This window comes from Schistocerca americana, chromosome 1 (assembly GCF_021461395.2).
Source record: "Schistocerca americana isolate TAMUIC-IGC-003095 chromosome 1, iqSchAmer2.1, whole genome shotgun sequence".
NCBI lineage: Eukaryota > Metazoa > Arthropoda > Insecta > Orthoptera > Acrididae > Schistocerca > Schistocerca americana.
Genome location: NC_060119.1, coordinates 1,126,126,849 through 1,126,151,805, shown reverse-complemented (window position 1 = coordinate 1,126,151,805; position 24,957 = coordinate 1,126,126,849). Strand labels below are relative to the sequence as shown.

Here is a 24,957-nt window from a genome sequence, read left to right as displayed (position 1 = left end):
GCTGAGCACTCACTGTATTAGCTTTGCTACACCTCGCTTCCAGTTCTTTCACTATGTTGCCATCCTGTGAGAATATGCATCCTAAGTACTTGAAACTGTCCACCTGTTCTAACTTTTTTCCTCCTATTTGGCACTCAATCCGTTTATATTTCTTTCCCACTGACATTACTTTCGTTTAGGAGATGCTAATCTTCATACCATAGTCCTTACATTTCTGATCTAGCTCTGAAATATTACTTTGCAAACTTTCAATCGAATCTGCCATCACAACTAAGTCATCCGCATATGCAAGACTGCGATTTTGTGTTCACATATCTTAATCTCACCCAGCCAGTCTATTGTTTTCAACATATGATCCATAAATAGTATGAACAACAGTGGAGACAGGTTGCAGCCTTGTCTTACCCCTGAAACTACTCTGAACCATGAACTCAATTTACCGTCAAATCTAACTGCTGCCTGACTATCCATGTAAAGACCTTTAATTGCTTGCTTGCAAAAGTTTGCCTCCTATTCCATAATCTTGTAGAACAGACAATAACTTCCTCCTAGGAACCCGGTCATATACCTTTTCTAGATCTATAAAGCATAGATACAATTCCCTGTTCCACTCATAACACTTCTCCATTATTTGCCGTAAGCTAAAGATCTGATCCTGACAACCTCTAAGAGGCCTAAACTCACACTGATTTTCATTCAATTGGTCCTCAACTAATACTCGCACTTTCCTTTCAACAATACCTGAGAAGATTTTACCCACAACACTGATTAAAGAGATACCTCTATAGTTGTTACAATCTTTTCTGTTTCCATGTTTAAAGATTGGTGTGATTACTGCTTTCGTCCAGTCTGATGGAACCTGTCCCGACTCCCAGGCCATTTCAATTATCCTGTGTAGCCATTTAAGACCTGACATTCCACTGTATTTGATGAGTTCCGACTTAATTTCATCCACCCCAGCCGCTTTATTGCATTGCAATCTATTGACCATTGTTTCCACTTCCACAAATGTGATCCTATTTCCATCATCATTCCTATCCCATTCTACCTCGAAATCTGAAACATTACTGATCGCATTTTCACCTACATTGAGCAACTCTTCAAAATATTCCCTCCATCTGCCCAAGGCATCCACAGGATTCACCAGCAGTTTTCCTGACTTGTCCAAAATACTTGTCATTTCCTTCTTACCTCCCTTTCGAAGACTGCTAATGACACTCCAGAATGGTTTTCCAGCAGCTTGACCCATAGTCTCCAACCTGTTTCCAAAGTCTTCCCATGATTTCTTCTTGGATGCTGCAATTATCTGTTTGGCTTTGTTTCTTTCTTCAACGTAACTTTCTCTGTCTACCTGGGTTCTGGTTTGTAGCCATTTTTGATACGCCTTCTTTTTCCTTTTACAGGCTGCCTTTACTTTATCATTCCACCAAGCTGTTTGCTTCATCCTACTTTTACACACTACTGTTCCAAGACATTCTTTAGCCACTTCTAGTACTGTGTCCCTGTACCTTGTCCATTCCTTTTCCAATGACTGTAATTGACTACATTCAACTAACTGGTACCTTGCTGAGATCGCTGTTATGTACTTGTGCCTGATTTCCTTATCCTGAAGTTTCTCCACTCTTATCCTCCTACAAATGGACCTGACCTCCTGCACTTTCGGCCTCACAATCCCAATTTCACTGCAGATTAAATAATGATCAGTGTCATCAAAGAATCCCCTGAATACACGTGTGTCCCTCACAGCCTTCCTGAATTCCTGATCTGTTATTATATAGTCAATGACAGAACTGGTTCCCCTGCCTTCCCAAGTATACCGGTGAATGTTCTTATGTTTAAAAAAGGAGTTTGTGATTACTAAGCCCATACTGGCACAGAAATCCAAGAGTTGTTTCCCGTTCCTGTTGGCCTCCATATCCTCTCCAAATTTACCCATAACCTTTTCATACCCTTCTGTTCGATTTCCAATCCTGGCGTTAAAATCACCCATGAGCAGATCACTGTCCTTGTCCTTTACTCTAACAACTACATCACTGAGTGCCTCATAAAAACTATCCATATTATCTTGATCTGTCCCTTCACAATGCGAATATACTGACACAATCCTAATTTTCTTGCTAGACACTGTCAAATCTATCCACATCAGTCGTTCGTTTACATACCTTATCGCAACTACGCTGGGTTCCATTTCTTTCCTGATGTAAAGCCCTACACCCCATTGTGCTATTCCTGCTTTGACTCCTGACAGGTAGACCTTGTATTCTCCCACTTCCTCTTCTTTCTCACCCCTCACCCGAATGTCACTAACAGCTAAAACGTCCAGCCCCATCTTACTTGCAGCCTCTGCCAGCTCTACCTTCTTCCCAGAGTAGCCCCCATTGATATTAATAGCTCCCCATCTCATTACCATTTGTTTGCCAAGTCGTATCTTTGGAGTCCCTGGTTTGTCAGTTAGAGGTGGGACTCCGTCACCTCCAAAGGTCCGAGGCATTTTGCTCTGATTGTTGCCAGATGTAAAATTTTCTGCAAAATCAGCTAGCACTATGCATTCAGTTTCATGAAATTGTGCTTTCTTGTCCTTCAAAAACGTACTTTGGAGTTTAGAAACGTAGTGGTGACTTTTGATTTTTTGTAAGTTATCAATTAAAGATTCCTAGTATCTCCCTGAGATTTAACCACTGTTATCATTTCCGCCCTGTTGTGACCCACTGTCTGCCATTTCCTCATCATATTCGTGAAACAATTGAATAATGGTTTCCTTTCCAGAGCATTTATTACACAAACTCATCATGCAGTCATAACTGTTGGTGTCACAGACCATTAAATCTAGTAACTCTTTGTAGTTAAGATCACCGAGTTTTGCACCTGCAATCATCAGTTTGGCATTTTGATGATATAAACAAACACATATGGAGTGTGTCCCTGAAGATCCAGCCAAAGTACACCACTTAGGGTGGAGGTCACAAAATTTTGACCTTCCAGTTTTGCATTCAGGATGAGAATTTTTGAAAGATTCATGAAGTACATTTAAATTTGACAGCACTAGTTGTTTCTGCTATGTTACTTTAACTCCATTTATAATAACTCTTTCTCTATCTTTGCTATCTGGGCACGTTCTACTGTTTTCATCATCTTCAAAAAACTAATGCATCTTTTTAATTGTTTCTTCACTTATACCTACTCCTTTTTTCTTTTCTGAAACTGGAAGAATGCCTTCCTCTTTCACTAATTTTCAGGTTTTTTTAACCAAACGATGAGAAACGTTGAATTCATAAACTATTTTTTCTCTTGACCATGAGTCGGGGAGCAAACTAAAAATTTTAACTTTTTCCTCTTTAGATGTCACTGAACATGTAATTTTTAATTACTCTCTAAGCTCAAATATTCAGTGTCAGATGATGCTAGTTGTAGGTTTTCCTCTTCTTTAGAAAAAGTCTTTTCTAATTTTGTCTGAAATTATTTGTACCTTATTTTCAATAGCTGCTTTTCTTTTCCTGCTACTTGTTGTTGTGGTCTTCAGTCCTGAGAGTGGTTTGATGCAGCTCTCCATGATACTCTATCCTGTGCAAGCTGCTTCATCTCCCAGTACCTACTACAACCTACATCCTTCCGAATCTGCTTAGTGTATTCATCTCTTGGTCTCCCTCTATGATTTTTACCCTCCACGCTGCCCTCCAATACTAAATTGGTAAACCCTTGATGTCTCAGAACATGTCCTACCAACCAATCCCTTTGAGCATTCTTCTGTAGCACCATATTTCGAAAGCTTCTTTCTCTTCTTGTCCAACTATTTATCGTCCATGTTTCACTTCCATACATGGCTACACTCCATACAAATACTTTCAGAAACGACTTCCTGACACTTAAATCAATACTCGATGTTAACAAATCTCTCTTCTTCAGAAACGCTTTCCTTGCCATTGCCAGTCTACATTTTGTATCCTCACTACTTCGACCATCATCAGTTATTTTGCTCCCTAAATAGCAAAATTCATTTACTACATTAAGTGTCTCATTTGCTAATCTAATTCCCGCAGCATCACCTGATTTAATTAGACTACATTCCATTATTCTCGTTTTGGTTTTGTTGATGTTCATCTTATATCCTCCTTTCAAGACACTGTCCATTTCTTTCAACTGCTCTTCCAAGTCCTTTGCTGTCTCTGACATAATTACAATGTCATCGGCGAACCTCGAAGTTTTTATTTCTTCTCCATGGATTTTAATACCTACTCCGAATTTTTCTTTTGTTTCCTTTACTGCTTGCTCAATATACAGATTGAATAACATCCTTGAGAGGCTACAACCCTGTCTCACTCCCTTCCCAACCTCTGCTTCCCTTTCATGTCCCTTGACTCTTATAACTGCCATCTGGTTTCTGTACAAATTGTAAATAGCCTTTTGCTCCCTGTATTTTACCCCTGCCACCTTCAGAATTTGAAAGAGAATAATCCAATCAACATTGTCAAAAACTTTCTCTAAGTCTACAAATGCTAGAAACGTAGATTTCCCTATCCTTAATCTATTTTATAAGATAAGTCGTAGGGTCAGTATTGCCTCACGTGTTCCAACATTTCTATGGAATCCAGTCTGATCTTCCCCGAGGTCGGCTTCTACCAGTTTTTCCATTCGTCTGTAAAGAATTCACATTAGTATTTTGCAGCTGTGACTTGTTAAACTGATAATTTGGTAATTTTCACATCTGTCAACACCTGCTTTCTTTGGGATTGGAATTATTATATTCTTCTTGAAGTCTGAGGGTATTTCACCTGTCTCATACATCTTGCTCACCAGATGGAAGAGTTTTGTTAGGAGTGGCTCTCCCAAGGCTGTCAGTAGTTCTAATGGAATGTTGTCTACTCCTGGGGCCTTGTTTCGACTCAGGTCTTTCAGTGCTCTGTCAAACTCTTCACACAGTATAATATCTCCCATTTCATCTTCATCTACATCCTCTTCCATTTCCATAATATTGTCCTCAAGTACATCACCCTTGTATAGACCCTCTATATACTCCTTCCACCTTTCTGCTTTCCCTTCTTTGCTTAGAACTGGGTTTCCATCTGAGCTCTTGATATTCATACAAGTGGTTCTCTTTTCTCCAAAGGTCTCTTTTAATTTTCCTGTAGGCAATATCTATCTTACCACTAGTGATATGCCCCTCTACATCCTTACATTTGTCCTCTAGCCATCCCTGCTTAGCCATTTTGCATTTCCTGTCGATCTCATTTTTGAGACGTTTGTATTCCTTTTTGCCTGCTTCATTTACTGCATTTTTATATTTTCTCCTTTCATCAATTAAATTCAATATTTCTTCTGTTACCCAAGGATTTCTACTAGCCCTCGTCTTTTTACCAACTTGATCCTCTGCTGCCCTCACTACTTCATCCCTCAAAGCTACCCATTCTTCTTATATTGTATTTCTTTCCCCCATTCCTGCCAGTTGTTCCCTTATGCTCTCCCTGAAACTCTGTACAACCTGTGGTTCTTTCAGTTTATCCAGGTCCCATCTCCTTTAATTCCCACCTTTTTGCAGTTTCTTCAGTTTTAGTCTACAGTTCATAACCAATAGATTGTGGTCAGAGTCCACATCTGCCCCTGGGAATGTCTTACAGTTTAAAACCTGGTTCCTAAATCTCTGTCTTATCATTATATAATCTATCTGATACCTTTTAGTATCTCCAGGGCGTCTTCCATGTATACAACCTTCTTTCATGATTCTTGAACCAAGTGTTAGCTATGATTAAGTTATGCTCTGCGCAAAATTCTACCATGCGGCTTCCTCTTTCATTTCTTAGCCCCAATTCATATTCACCTACTACGTTTCCTTCTCTCACTTTTCCTACTGCTGAATTCCAGTCACCCATGACTATTAAATTTTCGTCTCCCTTCACTATCTGAATAATTTCTTTTATTTCATCATACTTTTCTTCAATTTCTTCGTCATCTGAAGAGCTTGTTGGCATATAAACTGGTACTACTGTGGTAGGCGTGGGCTTCGTATCTATCTTGGCCATAATAATGCGTTCACTATGCTGTTTGTAGTAGCTTACCTGTACTCCTATTTTTGTATTCATTATTAAACCTCCTGCATTACCCCTATTTGATTTTGTGTTTATAACCCTGTAGTCACCTGACCAGAAGTCTTGTTCCTCCTGCCTGCAAACTTCACTAATTCCCACTGTATCTAACTTTACCTATCCATTTCCCTTTTTAAATTTTCTAGCCTACCTGCCCGATTAAGGGATCTGACATTCCACTCCGGTCCATAGAATGCCAGTTTTCTTTCTCCTGATAACGACGTCCTCTTGAGTAGTCCCCGACCGGAGATCCGAATGGGGGACTATTTTACCTTCGGAATATTTTACCCAAGAGGACGCCATCATCATTTAACCATACAGTAAAGCTGCATGTCCTCGGGAAAAATTACGGCTGTAGTTTCCCCTTGCTTTCAGCCGTTTGCAGTACCAGCACAGCAAGGCCATTTTGGTTAGTGTTACAAGGCCAGATCAGTCAATCATCCAGACTGTTGCCCCTGCAACTACTGAAACGGCTGCTGCCCCTCTACAGGAATCACACGTTTGCCTGGCCTCTCAACAGATACCCCTCCATTGTGGTTGCACCGACAGTATGGCTAACTGTATTGCTGAGGCACACAAGCCCCCCCCCCCCCCCCCTCCCTCCTAACGGCAAGGTCCATGGTACATGGTACTTAATTTTATTATTTTCAAAGCAGGAGATATGTCTAACTTAGAACAAGCAAATTCCAATATGGTAACAGTTTCCGCATTACGAATATAAATGTCATGAACAAGGTTACATGATTCTGATTCTGGATTCACAACAAATATTTTTGAGTAACAATTTGGGCACAGGAAATTTCCAGGAATCACATTATGTTTCACTTGGGAAGCTGTTTCACTCTCACATAACAGGGACAAATTTTCAAGTTTCATTTCCCTCAAACCTGTAGTAAAATGCTTTTTATGAACTTTAAGTGGATCGCTGCACTTTCTTCCAAAAATGTGGTTGTACTTCAGAATATATTTCTCCTCATGATAGTCACACACTGATGTTACAGAAGAACTTACTTGAAATTTAAACAAAGTTTGCCTTGACATTTTTCAAGTTTTTTGAAACTGAAACGTAAACTGTTTTGTGACACACTTCTCTTGCTCGCTGTCCAACAGAGCACTGTTCATCCATGTTATCGCATTCCAATTAATCTCTCAAAATTAATTACAAATTACACACAGAACAAAGCACATAACACATTCTACACTCTCGATGAAGTATGTACATCCACTCTAACAGAGGTTTCAGAACAGACTGACTACAACAATGCCAAACCCAGCAATAATGTACTTCTGCAATGTCACATCCAGCATTAATGTACTTCTTTATTGACAATAAACCTAAACGGACATTTTTATTACAATAGAACAAATGCAAAAGCTCCTATTGTTTAATATTGCATTATTAAAAATAAATAAACTGAATGAATATTGGGTGATAGTGTTAACTAAATATACACTCCTGGAAATTGAAATAAGAACACCGTGAATTCATTGTCCCAGGAAGGGGAAACTTTATTGACACTTTCCTGGGGTCAGATACATCACATGATCACACTGACAGAACCACAGGCACATTGACACAGGCAACAGAGCATGCACAATGTCGGCACTAGTACAGAGTATATCCACCTTTCGCAGCAATGCAAGCTGCTATTCTTCCATGGAGACGATCGTATAGATGCTGGATGTAGTCCTGTGGAACGGCTTGCCATGCCATTTCCACCTGGCGCCTCAGTTGGACCAGCGTTCGTGCTGGACGTGCAGACCGCGTGAGACGACGCTTCATCCAGTCCCAAACATGCTTAATGGGGGACAGATCTAGAGATCTTGCTGGCCAGGGTAGTTGACTTACACCTTCTAGAGCACGTTGGGTGGCACGGGATACATGCGGACGTGCATTGTCCTGTTGGAACAGCAAGTTCCCTTGCCGGTCTAGGAATGGTAGAACGATGGGTTCGATGACGGTTTGGATGTACCGTGCACTATTCAGTGTCCCCTCGACGGTCACCAGTGGTGTACGGCCAGTGTCGGAGATCGCTCCCCACACCATGATGCCGGGTGTTGGCCCTGTGTGCCTCGGTCGTATGCAGTCCTGATTGTGGCGCTCACCTGCATGGCGCCAAACACGCATACGACCATCATTGGCACCAAGGCAGAAGCGACTCTCATCGCTGAAGACGACACGTCTCCATTCGCCCCTCCATTCACGCCTGTCGCGACACCACTGGAGGCGGGCTGCACGATGTTGGGGCGTGAGCGGAAGACGGCCTAACGGTGTGCGGGACCGTAGCCCAGCTTCATGGAGACGGTTGCGAATGGTCCTCGCCGATACCCCAGGAGCAACAGTGTCCCTAATTTGCTGGGAAGTGGCGGTGCGGTCCCCTACGGCACTGCGTAGGATCCTACGGTCTTGGCGTGCATCCGTGCGTCGCTGCGGTCCGGTCCCAGGTCGACGGGCATGTGCACCTTCCGCCGACCACTGGCGACAACATCGATGTACTGTGGAGACCTCACGCCCCACGTGTTGAGCAATTCGGCGGTACGTCCATCCGGCCTCCCGCATGCCCACTATACGCCCTCGCTCAAAGTCCGTCAACTGCACATACGGTTCACGTCCACGCTGTCGCGGCATGCTACCAGTGTTAAAGACTGCGATGGAGCTCCGTATGCCACGGCAAACTGGCTGACACTGACGGTGGCGGTGCACAAATGCTGCGCAGCTAGCGCCATTCGACGGCCAACACCGCGGTTCCTGGTGTGTCCGCTGTGCCGTGCGTGTGATCATTGCTTGTACAGCCCTCTCGCAGTGTCCGGAGCAAGTATGGTGGGTCTGACACACCGGTGTCAATGTGTTCTTTTTTCCATTTCCAGGAGTGTATGTCACAATTAAATTTTATCACAATGAAACAATAAACCATTTAAATAGGTAACAGCCATAAGATCAGTTTTAGAGTAATGTGAATTATTTCCTAATTTTCAAAAATTCGTATCTATGTTCGCAGTCAGATATCAATGTTGAAATTTTTACATTACATTGCTATCATATAGATGTACAAACTGTGCAAAAATCATATTTTTATATTCAGTCTCACCTGAGAAACTAACCCCAAACTTTACACACACACACACACACACACACACACACACACACACAAATGAACATTTTCAAATTTCAAAAATTTATAAAAAATTAAGGAAATATTTGTAAGTGTTCTTACTCTATATGAGGCTAGTAGAGTATGATATCTAACTATAGGAAAAAAATAGACACTCATAAATCATTCCTTGTTTGTTATTTTTGGTCCTAAAAAGTGGATTTTTGAAAATTTGGATACCAAACTTGGGAGGTTATTTTGACTGGTTATTTTTGAATTTAGGGTATTTTGTGTAATAGGCAATGTTGTAGAGGACACTTTTCTAAAAACAATCATGTCAATTCGAATGTTGTAACTTAACCCAGTGCAGATATATTAATATTTTTGCTAACATCTCTAAGCTGAAACACCGCCACGAGGTTACAAACGAAAACGGCTGCCATTAAGTAAAGGTGAAAGGTAAAATTTTTTTAAAAACTGTTTTGAACTTATCAAATATAGGGCAATCACATATAAAAAAATTAAAGTATTTAAAAATGGTCAAGCTACCATCACTGGACCACTTCATATGTATTGCCCCAACTGCATTTCGGTGATTGACATCGCTTTCACCCCAAAAATTCCCTTCCATACAGCCTGGTCACCTGTGGGTGGTGTATCTGCAATGATGAGAACTCCCTTGCTCTGTATGCCGAGGGTCCCACCAAAGTCTTCAAAAATAGGCACTGTCCTCCAGATCTAGTACACAAACAGATCTCCTGTGCCATTTCCCCACACACCCCAAATCTTCCCACCATCTCCAAGAACCAGCTACAAAGGTGTGCCACCTTTGTTACCCAGTATCACCCTGGACAGGAACAATGAACCACATCCTTCGTCATTTATTCTCATGTCCTCAAATGAGAGAAATTCTACCCAAGATCCTTCCCACCTCTCCTAAAGTGATGTTCCATCATCCACCCAACCTCCACAACATTCTAGTCCTATGCCATTCCCAATCCTAGCCCTTTGCTATAGGGATCATATCCCTGTGGAAGGCCCAATTGCATGACCTGCCCAGTGCACCAACCCAGCACTTCCTATTCCAGTCTTGTCACAGGCTTATCCCACCCCTTCAGAGGCCAGGCCACATATATGAAAGACCCATGTTATACTCCAGTTCGGCTGCAGTCATTGCACTGTTTTTTTGTTTTGGTAGGACTACCAATCAGCTGTCCACCAGAATAAATGGCCACTGCCAAGCTGTGGCCAAGAGCAAAATGAACCACCCTGTGGCACACCATGCAGCTGAACATAATGTGCTTGACTTCAATGGCTGCTACACATCCCAGGGCATCTGGATCCTTCTCACCACCACCAGCTTCTCTGAACTGTACAGATGGGAGTTACCTTACAACAGTTTTCCACTTCCGAAATCATTCCACCCTGAACCTAAGGTAACCTACCGTACTCGCACCCTCCACCCAACTGTTTCCACCCCTTCTAGCCTGTCACCTCTCCTCAGTTCACGTCTCTCACCCTCATTGTGCTCCGCTCACTGCCAATGCTACCTGCCTTTTACCCTTTCTGCTGCTCTCCTTTTCTACTACCTATTCACCCCCTCCCCCCACCTCCCCCTAAGGGGCTCACAACTCTTTTGCGGGTTAAGTGTTTGGCTACCAAGGAGCCTCAGCCTTTGCAGCATTACTTCCTTTCCATGCAGCATGCTTACACTTCTATTATCCATTTCTCTCTCTGCCTTTCCACGGATGGTTTTTTTGGTGCCAACCCTGCTTGGACCAGGCTTATGATTGGGCTTCGAGTTTCCACATCTGGCATATTCTACAACTTTTTGTTAAATAAACACATGGTCCACATTCTTGGGTTTGATCTACCACCAATTTTCAAAATTCTCCAGAAGTGCAGATTGTGCAGGGAAGGTCACCCAATGTGCTTTTGCTTTTCCATATATGCACCTTCCCTTTCATACAGTAATACACCCAAAATGCAGCACAGTGGCCATCCTGTTCAGGGGGTTGGGGGGGGGGGGTTGTTGTTAAGTACCTGCACTGTGGTAGCTCCCTGACCACGTAGGGATTGCACTGTTGGTGACTCAGCTGAAAATTTTCGATGCTTGCCTAGGAGTACATGCTCATTGTGACTGGGGCACGGGGCCTCTAAGCAACAGATTACTGGCCAGATAGCCTTTGCTGAGGCTGGTTGGCACCCATGGGAAGAGCCCCTGTTCAAAGTGGATGGCACCACGGCGGATCAGCCACAAATTAAGCAGATGAAGTTCCCACTGGTGCCCATATGATGCCAGCAGTTTCTGTGAAAGGACATTCATCCTTCAGTGCAGATAGATACGCGGTGGGAGAAACATAGGGCTACGTGGCAAGCAGAGCAATACTCCTCACAATACTTGGTTTGTACAAGGACTGATGATGATTCCTTCTTGGCCACAAAGCCCTTGTTCTTTGAGGAGGACTTAGAAGGCAAATTTGGAGAAGTAGCAGCCATCTGTAAAATGGAAAGTGGGTCAGTTCTGATGAAAATGGCATCCCCTGCCCAGTCATGGGCAGTGCTCGCTTGTACCAAGCTGGGTGACATACCAGTGACTGTCACTCCCCTTAACAGTCTAAATTTAATTCAGGGCATCATTTTCCACAGTGGCCTGCTCTTTCAATCTGATGATGAGCTATGTGCTATCTTGGAACGACGGAGTATACACTTTGTCTGTCGTTCACGTAGGGGACCAAAGGACAATAGGTTTGCTACTGGTGCCTTCAGTTTGGCCTTTGAGGGTGATTCATTGCCTGATGAAAACGTCAGCGTGATGTTATACTAATGCAGTGTCAAACAGTATGTCTCCCTCCCTCATGCGGTGCTCCAAGTGCTTCAGATTTGGCAAATGTCTTCGCGCTGCAGCACTAGCCCAATCTGTAGATATTGTGGATGAGCACTGCATGCGAACGCTCCCAGTGAACTGCAGAAAACACCATTCTCCTTGCTCACCAGATTCCACTGTTTATCAAAGAGAAAAGAAAATTCAAGAATACAAGATGCTGGACAAATGTGGTTACCAAGAGGTCAAGAAGAAGTACGAGCAGCTGCACCCAGCCTGCAAATAATGTCATATGCTACAGCTACAACAACGTCGCCCCTTTGGTGATGGTGCTCCCACCTCTAACACCTCCTAAAGTGAGTCCTTATAGCCACTCAACCATGCCTGCACCTGTGGTACTTGGGGGCTCCCCTCTTGCTGCTCCCCCACACCTACTTTCAGATCAATGACTTGCCACCCACCTCCCAGCCATAGACAAATCACCTTCCTGCTGTTCGCAGGGCCTCTCAATCATCCTCTTTACCTAAAACTGGTTCAGAGAAGCCCTTGCAGTCATCAAAGTCCTCTAAGAAGAGGAAAGATAAGAAAAAGCCCTCAAAGAAGAATGGCATCCTTGTGGGCCCCATGCCAGCAGATTCCACCTATTCCATTCCAGTGGCTGTGGTGGAATGTCTGGCGGCTCCTGAGACCCCAGTTCACACCACGCAGTGGAACCTGGAACCTATGTATATTGATGCCATAACCCCTTAACCTGTGGCAGAATGTGACCCTAAGGCATAACCGGCTTCCCTGTTCCCTTCATGGCCTCACTGTACATCGATAACATTATTCTCCATGGAATTGTAGCTGTTTTTTCCACCACCTGACTGAGCTAAAACATTTTTTGACCACATCCCCTGCCTTCTTCATTGCCCTTCAGGAGACTTGGTTTCCAGCAACATTGATATTATAAGGATTGTGCTGCCTTTGACAGGGTGTCAGGTGGAGTTTGCACATATATTCTAGATGCAATATATAGTGACCTTGTGCCTCTTAATACCCCTTTGGAGACTGCGGCTGTTAAGGTAAGGGCATTTAAGGGTATAACCGTCTGCAGTGTTTACCTCCATCCTGATGGTGAAATGTCGGAGAACATATTTTTTGCATTGGTTTCTCAGCTCCTCCAACCTTTTCTAATCTTGAGTAACTTCAACACCCATAACCCTTTGTGGGGTGGAACCACAATCAGTGGCCGCAGTAAAGACCTTGAAAATTTATTGGCACAGTGCTCCCTGCCGCCAGTGGACAAGCAGCAGCCAGCAGCAAGTTGCACTCTTAGGTCACTTATTTGTTTTATAGTTTAATTATTAATTTCTTTGCATGTTTTTGGGTACTTGCATAGTGTAATTCACGAATTTCGGGTGTATTATAATATTGTAGAGTTGTTGCATCGTGTTTTAGTACCCGTATAGTGTAAATTCGCGTAGTTGCCAGCCATCTGTTTGTTTTGTAAAGCTTGTGAGATAAAAGAGAGGGGGAAAAATTGTTAGGGATGGATAGGGATTGCGCCTGTTGTGTACGGATTCAGGGGGAATTGGCCACCGTCCCTAAACAGCTGGAAGCTGTGTTGGCCTTGGTCGACAGGTACCAGGCTGTTGCCCTGTGCCGCAGTGACACTGGGACACCCGAGGCGAGCACTTTGGTGCCTCTGGAATCTGAAGCATTGTCTGGGATCCCTGATGCCACTGTGCCCTCGGATTCGGTCATCCCTGCCGGTTGACACTTGCATGAAGGTGATTGGCGAACCGTGGCAGGGTCGCGAATCCCAGGGCGGAAGGCGAAAGTTGGTGCTGGTCGCAAGGCTGTACCCTTACACCTCTGTAACAGGTTTGAGCTACTGCCCACTGCTGAAAGTACCTTAGAGCCAGCAAGGGTGGCCTCGCTTGTTGCGGCAGTGGCTGGTCTTCCTGAGAGGTCCGGACAAGCGCAGGGGGTGGGATTTCATGTCACCGGGAGCTCCAATGTTAATTGGGTGATGGAGCCCCTTAGGGATATGGCAGCTAAGGACGGGAAGAAAGCCAATGTGCACTCTGTGTGCATGCTGGGGGGAGTCATCCAAGATGTGAAAAGGGTACTTCCGGATGCCATGAAGGGTACAGGGTGCAGCCAACTGCAGGTGGTGGCTCATGTTCGCACTAATGACGTGTGTCGCCATGGATCGGAAGAGATTCTCTCTGGTTTCTGGTGGCTATCTGAGTTGGTGAAGACTGCCAGTGAATTGAAGGCAGAGCTCACCATCTGGAGCATTGTCGACAGGACTGATTGCAGACCTTTGGTACAGAGCCAAGCGGAGGGTCTGAATCAGAGGCGCAGACAGTTATGCGAACGTGTAGGCTGCAGATTACTCAATGTGCGCCATAGGGTGGTGGGGTTTCGGGTTCCGCTGGATAGGTCAGGTGTCCACTACACACAGGAGGTGGCTACACGGGTAGCAGGGGCTGTGTGGGATGGACTAGGTGGTTTTTTTTGGTTAGACAGTCTCAGGAAAGATCAAAAAGGACCCCAGTCTCAAAGGGTGCAGGGCAAAGAAACGACAAGAATCGACCAAGCAACAGTCGGTATTGTAGTTGTAAATTGTTGTAGCTATGTTGGAAAAGTACCAGAACTTCAAGCACTGATAGAAAGCACTGAAGCTGAAATTGTTATAGGAACAGATAGCTGGCTAAAACCGGAGATAAATTCTGCTGAAATTTTTACATAGGCGCAAACCATGTTCAGAAAGGATAGATAAATAAAGTAGGTGGTGGTATGTTTGTGTCTGTTGGTAGTAGTTTATCTTGTAGTGAAGTTGATATAGATAGTTCCTGCGAATTACTGTGGGTAGAGGTTATACTCAACAGTCCTACCAAAATAATAATTGGCTCCTTCTACTGACCCCCTGACTCAGATGATATAATAGTGAAAGATTCAGAGGAAACTTGAATCTCATTACAAATAAGTACCCCATTCATACAGTTATAATTGGTGGAGACTTCAATCTACCCTCGATTTGTTGGTGAAAATTTACGTCCAAAGCCGGAGGTAGACAGAAAACATCTTCCGAAATTGTACAAAATGCTTTCTCTGAGAATTACTTTGAACAATTAGTTCATGAGCCCACACAAATTGTAAATGGCTGCGAAAACACACTTGACCTCTTAGCCCCAAATAACCCTGATCTAATAGAGAGTGTCATGACGGATACAGGGATTAGTGAACACAAGGTCATTGTAGCGAGGCTCAAAACCATATCAACCAAAACTACTAAAAATATACGCAAAATATATCTATTTCAAACAGCAGATAAAAATTCGCTTGATGCCTTCCTAAGAGAGTCTCCATTCCTTCCAAGCTGATTATGTAAGTGTAGACCAGATATGGCTCAAATTCAAAGATACAGTATCGACAGCAATAGATAGATTCATACCGCATAAGTTAATAAGAGACAGGATTGATCCACCATGGTACACAAAACATGTCAGAACACTGTTGCAGAAGCCACGAAAAAAGCACACAAAATTCATAAGAATGCAAAATCCCCAATACTGGCTAAGTTTCACGGAAGCTCGAAGTTTGGTGCGGACGTCAATGCGAGATGCTATTAATGTTTTCTGCAATGAAACGTTGTCTCAAAATATACTAGAAAATCCAAAGAGATTCTGGTCGTATGTAAAGTACACCAGTGGCAAAAAACAGTCAATACCGTCACTGCGCGATAGCAATGGAAATGTTACCGATGATTGTGCCACTAAAGCGGAGTTACTAAACACAGTTTTCTGTAATTCCTTCATGAAAGAAGATGAAGTAAATATTCCAGAATTCAAAACCAGAACAGCTGTTAGTGTGAGTGACATAAAAGTAGATATCTCAGGTGTTGCAAAACAACTCAAATCACTTAAGAAAGGCAAGTCTTCTGGTCCAATTGGTATACCAATCAGGTTCCTTTCAGAGTATGCATACACAATAGTGCCCTACTTAGCAATCATATACAACTGCTCACTTGAGGAAAGGTCTGTTCCTAAAGACTGGAAAGTAGTGCAAGTCACACAAATATTCACGAAAGGAAATAGGAGTAACCCATTGAATTACAGACCCATTTCACTGACCTCAATTTGCAGTAGGATTTTGGAGCATATACTGTACTCGAACATTACGAATCACCTTGAAGAAAATGACTTATTGATACATAACCAACACGGATTCAGAAAATACTGGTCTTGTGCAACACAGCTAGCTCTTTATTCCCATGAAGTAATGAGTGCTGTCGACAAGGGATCTCAGATCGATTCCATATTCCTAGATTTCCAGAAGGCTTTTGATACCGTTCCTCACAAGTGACTATTAATCAAATTGCGTGCATATGGAGTATCGTCTCAGTTGTGTGACTGAATTCGTGATTTCCTCTCAGAGAGGTCACAGTTTGTAGTGCTAGACAGTAAACATTGAGTAGAACAGAAGTGATATCTGGCGTTCCGCAAGGTAGTGTCATAGGCCCTCTGCTGTTCCTGATTTACATAAATGATCTAGGTGATAATCTGAGCTGCCCCCTTAGATTGTTTGCAGATGATGCTGTAATTTAGCATCTAGTAAAATCATCAGACGATCAATTCCAATTACAAAATGGTCTAGAGAGAATTTCTGTATGGTACGAAAAGTGGCAATTAGCACTAAACAAAGAAAAGTGCGAAGTCATCCACATGGGTACTAAAAGAAATCTGATAAATTTTGGATATACGATAAGTCGCACAAATCTAAGGGCTGTCAATTCGACTAAATACCTAGGAATTATAATTACGTGTGACGTGTTACATTTATTTACATTGAAGGTCTACTACCAGTCCCTGAACTAAGATCCTATGCAGGTTTTCATGCACTTAACAGCATTAGCTGTCAATAGCCTTATGGAGCTTCGTATATTATCCGCCAGACCATTTGCGTGTCATTAATTATGAAATAAATTGTTTGCCAATATGTATTGCAGGAAGTAGAAGCAAAGTGTGCAGACTGCAGACAGACGCACATAAAATATGCCATCGCCAATTCTTCAAGGCAAGTACTGGCCAGCAATTCTGAGTCAAAAGTTACTAGTGTGCTCGATTGAATTTACCTTTGATGATGTTAAGTTCATTTACGTATATAGTCAATGGTAACAGTCATATTGGTGTATGTACAAAGTTACTTGTGATTTTACCCCATTAAGAACCTTGTGTTGAGTTTTATGTGCTAGGAAATCCTCAATCCAGTCACAGAACTGGTCTGATAAACCATGTGGTCATACTTTGCTCATAACTGAATTCACTGCTTTCTGGAACTCAAATAAAATGACATCAACCTGGGAGCTTTAATCTTTGGCTTTCCAGATCTCTCATATTAGCAAAGCAAACTGAGTTGCATAAGATCTCTACGAAATCCATGTCGATTCCTGTAGAGAAGATTATCATTATCTGAGTTCATAGTACATGAACATAAAATGTGTTTACAAATTCTGCAACAGCCTGACACTGGTGATACAGACGTGTTGCCATATATCTGTTATAGAGGTGTAGAGGGACAGCTGCACAGCCGCTACACAAATTCTGTGTCCAGATATCCACATCTTCTTCACTGCACAGTCCTCGCTTTCAAGCAGATCAACTTCTGAGGTTGAGCATAAGGGACAGCAGTGACAGGGTTCCAGGCTACAACAAAAGCGGCTGAGGTGCCACAGTTAATTCGACAGGTTCCTGAGGCTCTCTCCAGTACAGAGCAGCAACCTACATCCTGTGTTTCAGCCATTGGGACTTTTAGCTTTCTGGGAACTTGTAACGCCGGAAATGCATATCCTCCTATTTCCATCTATTGTACTATTATTTTTTTTCCTTGTTTTGTTACCTCAAGATATGACATTTCTGTCTCTTTATATATTGTAATTGTTTTACTGTTTGTATATATATATTTATGCACTCATGTCGATGTATAATTGGTTTGTTTCGTAAATATTATTTGTATTTTTACGCTGGGTCTTGCCTAGGGAAAACTGCTATCGAACGATTACATCGATGGGTCGTGTGAAGAATCAAAGTGTGTAGGATCTTTGGTAGTGTTAACTCTGCCGCGTGGAGTGCGGGCTGGGCAGTGAGAGTCTGGCGGGAGTAGCGAGTGGAGCAGGTGTTGTGTGACGCTCCCGCGAGTTGCCGCGCTTTCGGGGTTTGGCAGCATGTAATTGCGCTCGACTCGCGATGATAGTTTCTGACATGGTGTCGCGGACGGGAAGCATTAGCTGGCGCACATCAAGAGCCCGTTTCGCCTGGTGACCGTGTCGAGAAGAAGGCGCGCCAACATCCAGCTTCTGCAACAGCGACGGCCGACAATGAGTGACTGTCGCCACCTCCTCGATCGACGGCTTCAAACCTTCAATCAACCGACAAGGAAGACTGGACGCACGTAAAGTTTTAGAGCTGTATGGCAGACCTCAGCTTTTAATCTTGTTCCATTTTCGTAACTATAATTACAGCAACTTAGCATGAACGTTTGTTGCTCATTGTCCCAATTGCATCACCAAGCAGAGTCCCTTCCTTTTCCGAAATGAACCCGAGTGTCGTTGAAATTCAAACGCCAGCATTAAAGTAATATAGCTAACTCGTTTTCACTGCTTTAATTTCAAAGTTCAATTATGGCATTAATAGCTGGCTACAATATTCAGATTACACAAGCACGAATTAAGAGTGCGAGCTTTGTTACCGTATTTTAGCTTACCTGTGACTGCAGCTCAGCTTGGTACGTACTAAATTTTACTATTGTTAATTGTTCAGAATCATTTAATTCAAGTTCAAAGTTAAATCTCTTCTTTCTAAATTGCGTAGATTCAAGTAGCTTTTGAAATGATTGTTGAGGTAGTCCAAGACTAACCGTATTTTACTGGATTTCGATGTGCTTCAGAAAGAAAGCTCACTATTAACTTCAGTCACTAAATTAACTTTCGATTTTCCGGTGTTATTAATTCTTTTGCTAAATTAAGTCAGAGTGTAGCGAAATTTATTACTTCTGACAGACTTTCAGTTTTCACACTACACGTGTCATCCTTCAGTTGCCACGCTTCTAGTGTTAATTATATGTGTAATAACCTTTCTTTTTCAGTTACTATAGTAATTGTCCTTAGGACTGGCGACCGTGATTTCCCCCAAATCTCAAATATCTAATTACCGCTAGTTAATTGTTAACGTAACGGCCGCACATTTACTTTCTTTATTAACTTTACCCCTTTCAAAATTAATTTCCACCAGTTTCATTTGCATTTTTCCTTTCATTTAGATGTAACTCTTTCCTCCCTCTTTACCGACAGGTTAACTTCGGTGACGATTGCTTTTCCAAAACTCCCATTAGGTACACGCGGTTTCATTTTTCACTGTCATTAAGGTCGGTAAGTGAGGGGGAGGTTACAAACTGCTGACAACTTTTGCATCTGTACTCAACTACCCAAGTCCACATCAAATGTTTTGCTGACGGTAGGACTAACTAGACATGTGAACGAATCTAAGAATGGACACCAGGTAAGAATGTAAGTAAAGTAAAAATTTTTCTGAAACTGAGAACTGTGGCTGCTGTAATTGAAATCCCGTATATAAAAAGTATGATATTCTCATGTCCTACAGGAAAATGAAAGAGCATGTGGAATTAGAGCAGACTTGTTGTATGAGACCACCACATGTGGAAATCATTGAAAATGAACAGATCCATCATGATGGATACAAGCTAGTATCATACAATTATAAAACCAATAACAAAAACAGGGAGTGGCTCTATATGTGGAAGATGGAATTAAGTATGAGGCTCTCAAGTTTAATGAAAGTTGTGATGGACAGCTTTTTGAATGCTGTACTGTAGTAGTAGATAAAGAAACATGCCGTCGTGCAATACTGACAGGTTACAGGACCCAGCAGGAACTGTCGTAGCCTTCGCAATGTGGCTAAAAACAATTTTAATGAGATTATGCAGACTTTGCTGGGGAATCATTATTATTTGTGGAGGATTTAATGTACATATCCTGTCAGATAACACTTACTGCGGGAACCTAGAGTTGCTGTGTCCAGCTGTGGATTGTTATTGCAACAGCTATTGGTAATTAATTGTAGATCCAGTGACTTGCAGTTATTTAGCTGTAAAACTGATAGTCACCGAGCTACGTGACCGGGACGGCAGCAGCTTCCCGTAGCAGCTTCCTTTTTGATTTACTTGATTCAATTTAGGTGGCAAAAATGTTAATACTGTTAAGCAATATGGTAATAGTTTATTGTTAATACAATATGCAGATTAAGGTTTTGTCATTTACTTGTCCTTTGTTGATGAATATTGTGACTTGGTTCACATCCCTCAGTATGCACCTCCTGTATGGAGTCTATGAAATGTAGTGAATGCTGAATGAATGAGTGGTGCTAGTTTCCCATACTGCAGAAGTTTTTTATGATTATTAATAAATCTTTTTGATGGAGTGGTTGCAAGTAATATAACAATTATCCAGACATTGTTGAGCTAGACTTTTTTAAGTCTAGTGAGCCAGTCACCTGTGACATTTATCATGGTGTGAACCTCGTGTGAACTCAGAAATGAGTAAATTAAAAATAAAATACTGAAGCTCACACATGAAAGCTAATAGGCCTATATGTTTACTTCCACTCAGAAATGCATAGTAAAATGAACAAGCGCTTAGTGCAAACTGAGTCCTATTGCTGCAGCTATAACAAAATCTGGATGACTTGTTTACCCTATTTTGGGATATTTATGTCAAAAATGTGGCTCTGTGAATGCTTGAACTATTCTTTCCTTTGACTTTTACTAGGTGTAGAAGTTGAAACTGGAATTTGGTTGCAATAATTACATGTCTGTTGTTTGAAACTCATAGATGATATTTTATTCAAAATAATCTCCATTGCTATTTATACATTTCTCCCACCTCTACAGCAGGCTATGAATGCCATGCCAAAAACAAAACAGGTCTTCTTTTGAAGCGAACCAGTCAGTGAGCCATTTTTGTACATTTTCATAGGAATCGAAACGTTGTTCAGTGAGAGTGTCTCCCAGTGAAGCAAACAGATGATAATAGGATGGAGCCAAGTCTGGTGAGTAAGCTGCATGCCCTAGTATTTTCCAACTCGTTTTCCTGACCCATTTTTCTGTTTGTGATTGGGCTTTACCATGGAACAATATGGCTTTGTGTTGCGATTTTATATATTCTACTTGTTTTTCACATAATGCTCAATTTAAATTGATCATTTGCTGTGCTAGCGATCAGTGTTAACAGTTTCACCAGGTTTTTGCAGCTCATAATAGCTGACACCCCTCTGATCACACCAAACACAGAGAATTGTCTTCTTTCCAAAGTGATTTGTATTGTAGTGGATGTCGATGGTTTGCCTGGATTCACCCATGATTTATGACGCTAAGGATCCATTTTTCATCACCTGTCACTATTTGAAGGAGAAACAACTTTCTTTTCTATCCGGTGAGCACCATTTCATTTCATAAGTGCTCTTTCGAGTTGCTTACAGTCTTTCGTTCAGTTCATGTGGAACCCGTTTTCCCATTTTCTGCACCTTTATTGTAGATTTCAGCCAAAGAGAAATGGGTTTCTACATCATATTCAGTTGTTGCATGAGTTCCTATTGAGTTTATCATCTTCATCCAATACGGCCTGCAATTCGCTGTCTTCAAACTTTTTTGGTGGTTTTCCGTGCTCGTCATTTCTCATGTCAAAATCACCACTTTGGAATTTTTTGAAATACACTGTTTTCCCAAGAGCATGCTTGCTGAAAGCTTTGACAAGCATTCAAAGTGACTCGGCAACAGCTTTCTTCCAATGAAAAACAGTGCTGTCCGCAAATCGTTTATAGGCACAAAACTCGACATGTTTACAGGTTTGTAACCGATACCAATGTGTGGAACTTGGGTTACTGTGTGTTGACATTAGTCTTCAGCCATTATGGAAAGCAGATGGTGCTGCAGATGCAGTCTCACGGGCCCTACATTGACGGCTAGCTCCATCCATAGGGAAATTCCGGTTTCATACATTTCACAATAGGTGGCAGTTGCAGCAAGTTACGGTGCAGGTGGTAGGTCTCAGTGTCATACAATACGCTTAGACATTTGTAAACATAATGCCATCAAAATGTTAGTCGATTTGTGATTGCATCATAGTTATTCTCGATTGAAGATGTCAGCTTATGACACAAATTCTCATCATTTGTGGGAAGTTTTTCGTTTTCTGCTTTAGCATGAAGAAATCTGTGGCTGAGACTCTTCAAAAGCTGGGTAAGAGCTATGATGAGGCACCCGTTAGTGACAGAATGGTTTCAGCACTTCAAGAACACTGACTTTGACTTTGAAGACCTGCACAGTGCTGGAAGAGAGAAGGTTTTCAAAGCTACTGAAACCAACAGAAACGATTATAGGAGATTATCATCAAAAGCAATTTTTGTGTGTGAGCCAAGCACTGAAAGACAAACAGCCTAAATGGAGCTATAGACCAGAAAAGGTGATTTTGCAACATATCAATGCTTGATCCTCATGTCACAAAACCCGTCAAAATGTACTTAGAAACATTGAAATGGGAAGTCCTATCCCACTCACCCTGTTCTCCAGGTATTGCTCTCTCTGACTACCACTTATTTGATCAATGGCTCACGACCTGGCCGACCAGCATCTCCGATCGTACAAATGAGTGCAAAATTTGATCAATTTGTGGGTTTCCTCAAAAGACACCTATTTCTTCTGCCACAGGATTTGTATGCTGCCTGAAAGATGGGCAAAAGCAGTGGCCAGTGATGGCCACTACTTTGAATAGTAAATTTCTTGCAAGTTTTTCACAATAAAGTATCGAACTTTGAGAAAGAGTTGTGTAAGCAAAGCAAAATTGTAGACTTAATACTTTGTTAACTGTTAATCTCGTCTTGTGTTTTATCTCTGGAAGTTCATTAATGATGGAAATTAAATAATTCCATTAATGATAGTGTAATTTAATTTTCCAGGTTCGAGTTCTGCATGCTGACACACAGGACCAGGAGGATATTGCTCATCTGGTTGTAGTAGATGGTATGTAAAATTATTTCAATAAATTGAGATTATCAGAAATAATTTCAATTCTAGTGGGAGCAAGATTGTAGGCTGCTCACTTGTGTGAGAAGAAAAGCACGCGTTGGCAGAGTGTGTGGAAGACAGTTGACAATCAGATCAGACTGAAAACATCAACAGAAAACTTCTCAGAATTCAGCAAACCAAGAATCAATACCAGGGAGCTGCACTCTAGTGTTGGACTGACAGCCTATACAATAAAGTGTTACATGGTTAGTTTAAGGACATGATTGAAGGCAAAGTAGATGAGAAAAGACCTGGTCTTTGCTGACCAATGGTACCCTGAAGAAGGAAACTGAAGGACAGATTTTTATTGCGCAGGAACAACCCATCAGTACTAATGCCATCAGCACAGGATGGTGAAATTGACAGAAGTAAGAAGCTGAGGAAATGACTGTTGCATAAATATTGGTCACATTGAGTACAAGAAGAGTATAATGCTGTTGCGTGAAACACCCACTGGAACTTACACCAAAATTATCATCTGCTGCTGCCAAGGAATAGGTGGGACCGATCCGTAAAAATTATTCAAAAACAAACGTACCAAATTTCTGTGGGAATTCAGACTTCTGACAGATCAAATTTTGGAACACACTGCAGTACACCAGAAATCACAATTTTGGAGAAAAAGGAAATGTGGATCATTGACATTGCTGCACCAGAGAATTGGATTTTTTCTGGGGATCTAAGGCACAAAACAGGGATACAGTTTTCAAACTGCAGAAAAGGACCATAAGAATAATAATTAGAAGTAATAGTTGGACTTATTTGCAAAGAACTATTTAAAGAAGGGGTATCCATACTGCACAAAGTGAGTACATCTGTCAATCTGTGGTTCATATTAGGGAAAACATGATTAAATATTTCAGTAGTAGTTCTGTACATAATTGTGGAATAAAAGCCAGTTTGGACTTACATTTACTATGGAAAAATAAACAAAAAATTGAAAGCAGCATTTTCTGTCAGGGAATAAAATTACCTAATAAATTGCCCAAGTATCTGGAAAGATTACTATAATACACCTACACCCATCAAAAAAAGTTTTGCATCACCCCAGTTCCCAGAACTCCTGAAGATATACATTGGCTGTGGATATTGTATCACAGACACAGTCCCTTTGAGTGTTCAGAGTTGACACTAAACCCTACCAAAGATGTAAAAAACCACGCATGAGCAGCATTTATTAGACAGAGGGGATCCGACAGTTGATCAGTTCCAGTCATTCCACCAGAAAGGAGGTACACGGCTCATGTTGTCTGTAGTTCAACCATGCCTAGACGGTCAGTACTGCAGTTCAATCATGTCCGAATTGTTACTTTGTGCCAGGAAGGGCACACAACAAGAGAAACGTCCGGGTGTCTCAGAGCGAGCCAAAGCGATGTTTTTCAGACATGGAGGAGATACAGAGGTAGGAACTGTCGACGACATGCCTTGCTCAGGCCACCCAAGGGCTACTCATGCAGAGGATGACTGCTATCTACAGATTATGGCTCGGAATAACCCTGACAGCAACGCCACCATGTTGAATAATGCTTTTCGTGCAGCCGCAGGACTTCGTGTTACGACTCACACTGTGTTCAATAGGCTGCATCATGTGCAACTTCATTCCCAACGTCCATGGCTAGGTCCATCTTTACAACCACAACACTATGTAGCATGGTACAGATGGGCCCAACAACATGCCTAATGGACCACTCAGGATTAGCATCACATTCTCTTCACTGATGAGTGTCACATATGCCTCCAACCAGACAATCGTCAGAGACATGTTTGGAGGCAAACCGGTCAGGCTGAATGCCTTAGACACACTGTCCAATGAGTGGAGCAAGGTGGAGGCTCCCTG

General features: G+C 42.1%; 1 protein-coding gene across 1 annotated transcript in view; it reads left to right on the top strand.

Annotated features, from left to right (window-relative positions):
• Positions 1-24,957, top strand: part of LOC124619021 — a 218,060-nt gene that overhangs the window by 10,795 nt on the left and 182,308 nt on the right. Inside the window, exon 2 of the mRNA XM_047145393.1 lies at positions 23,012-23,075. Coding sequence (XP_047001349.1) covers positions 23,012-23,075 — 64 coding nt within the window. The remainder of the gene's footprint in view (positions 1-23,011; positions 23,076-24,957) is intronic.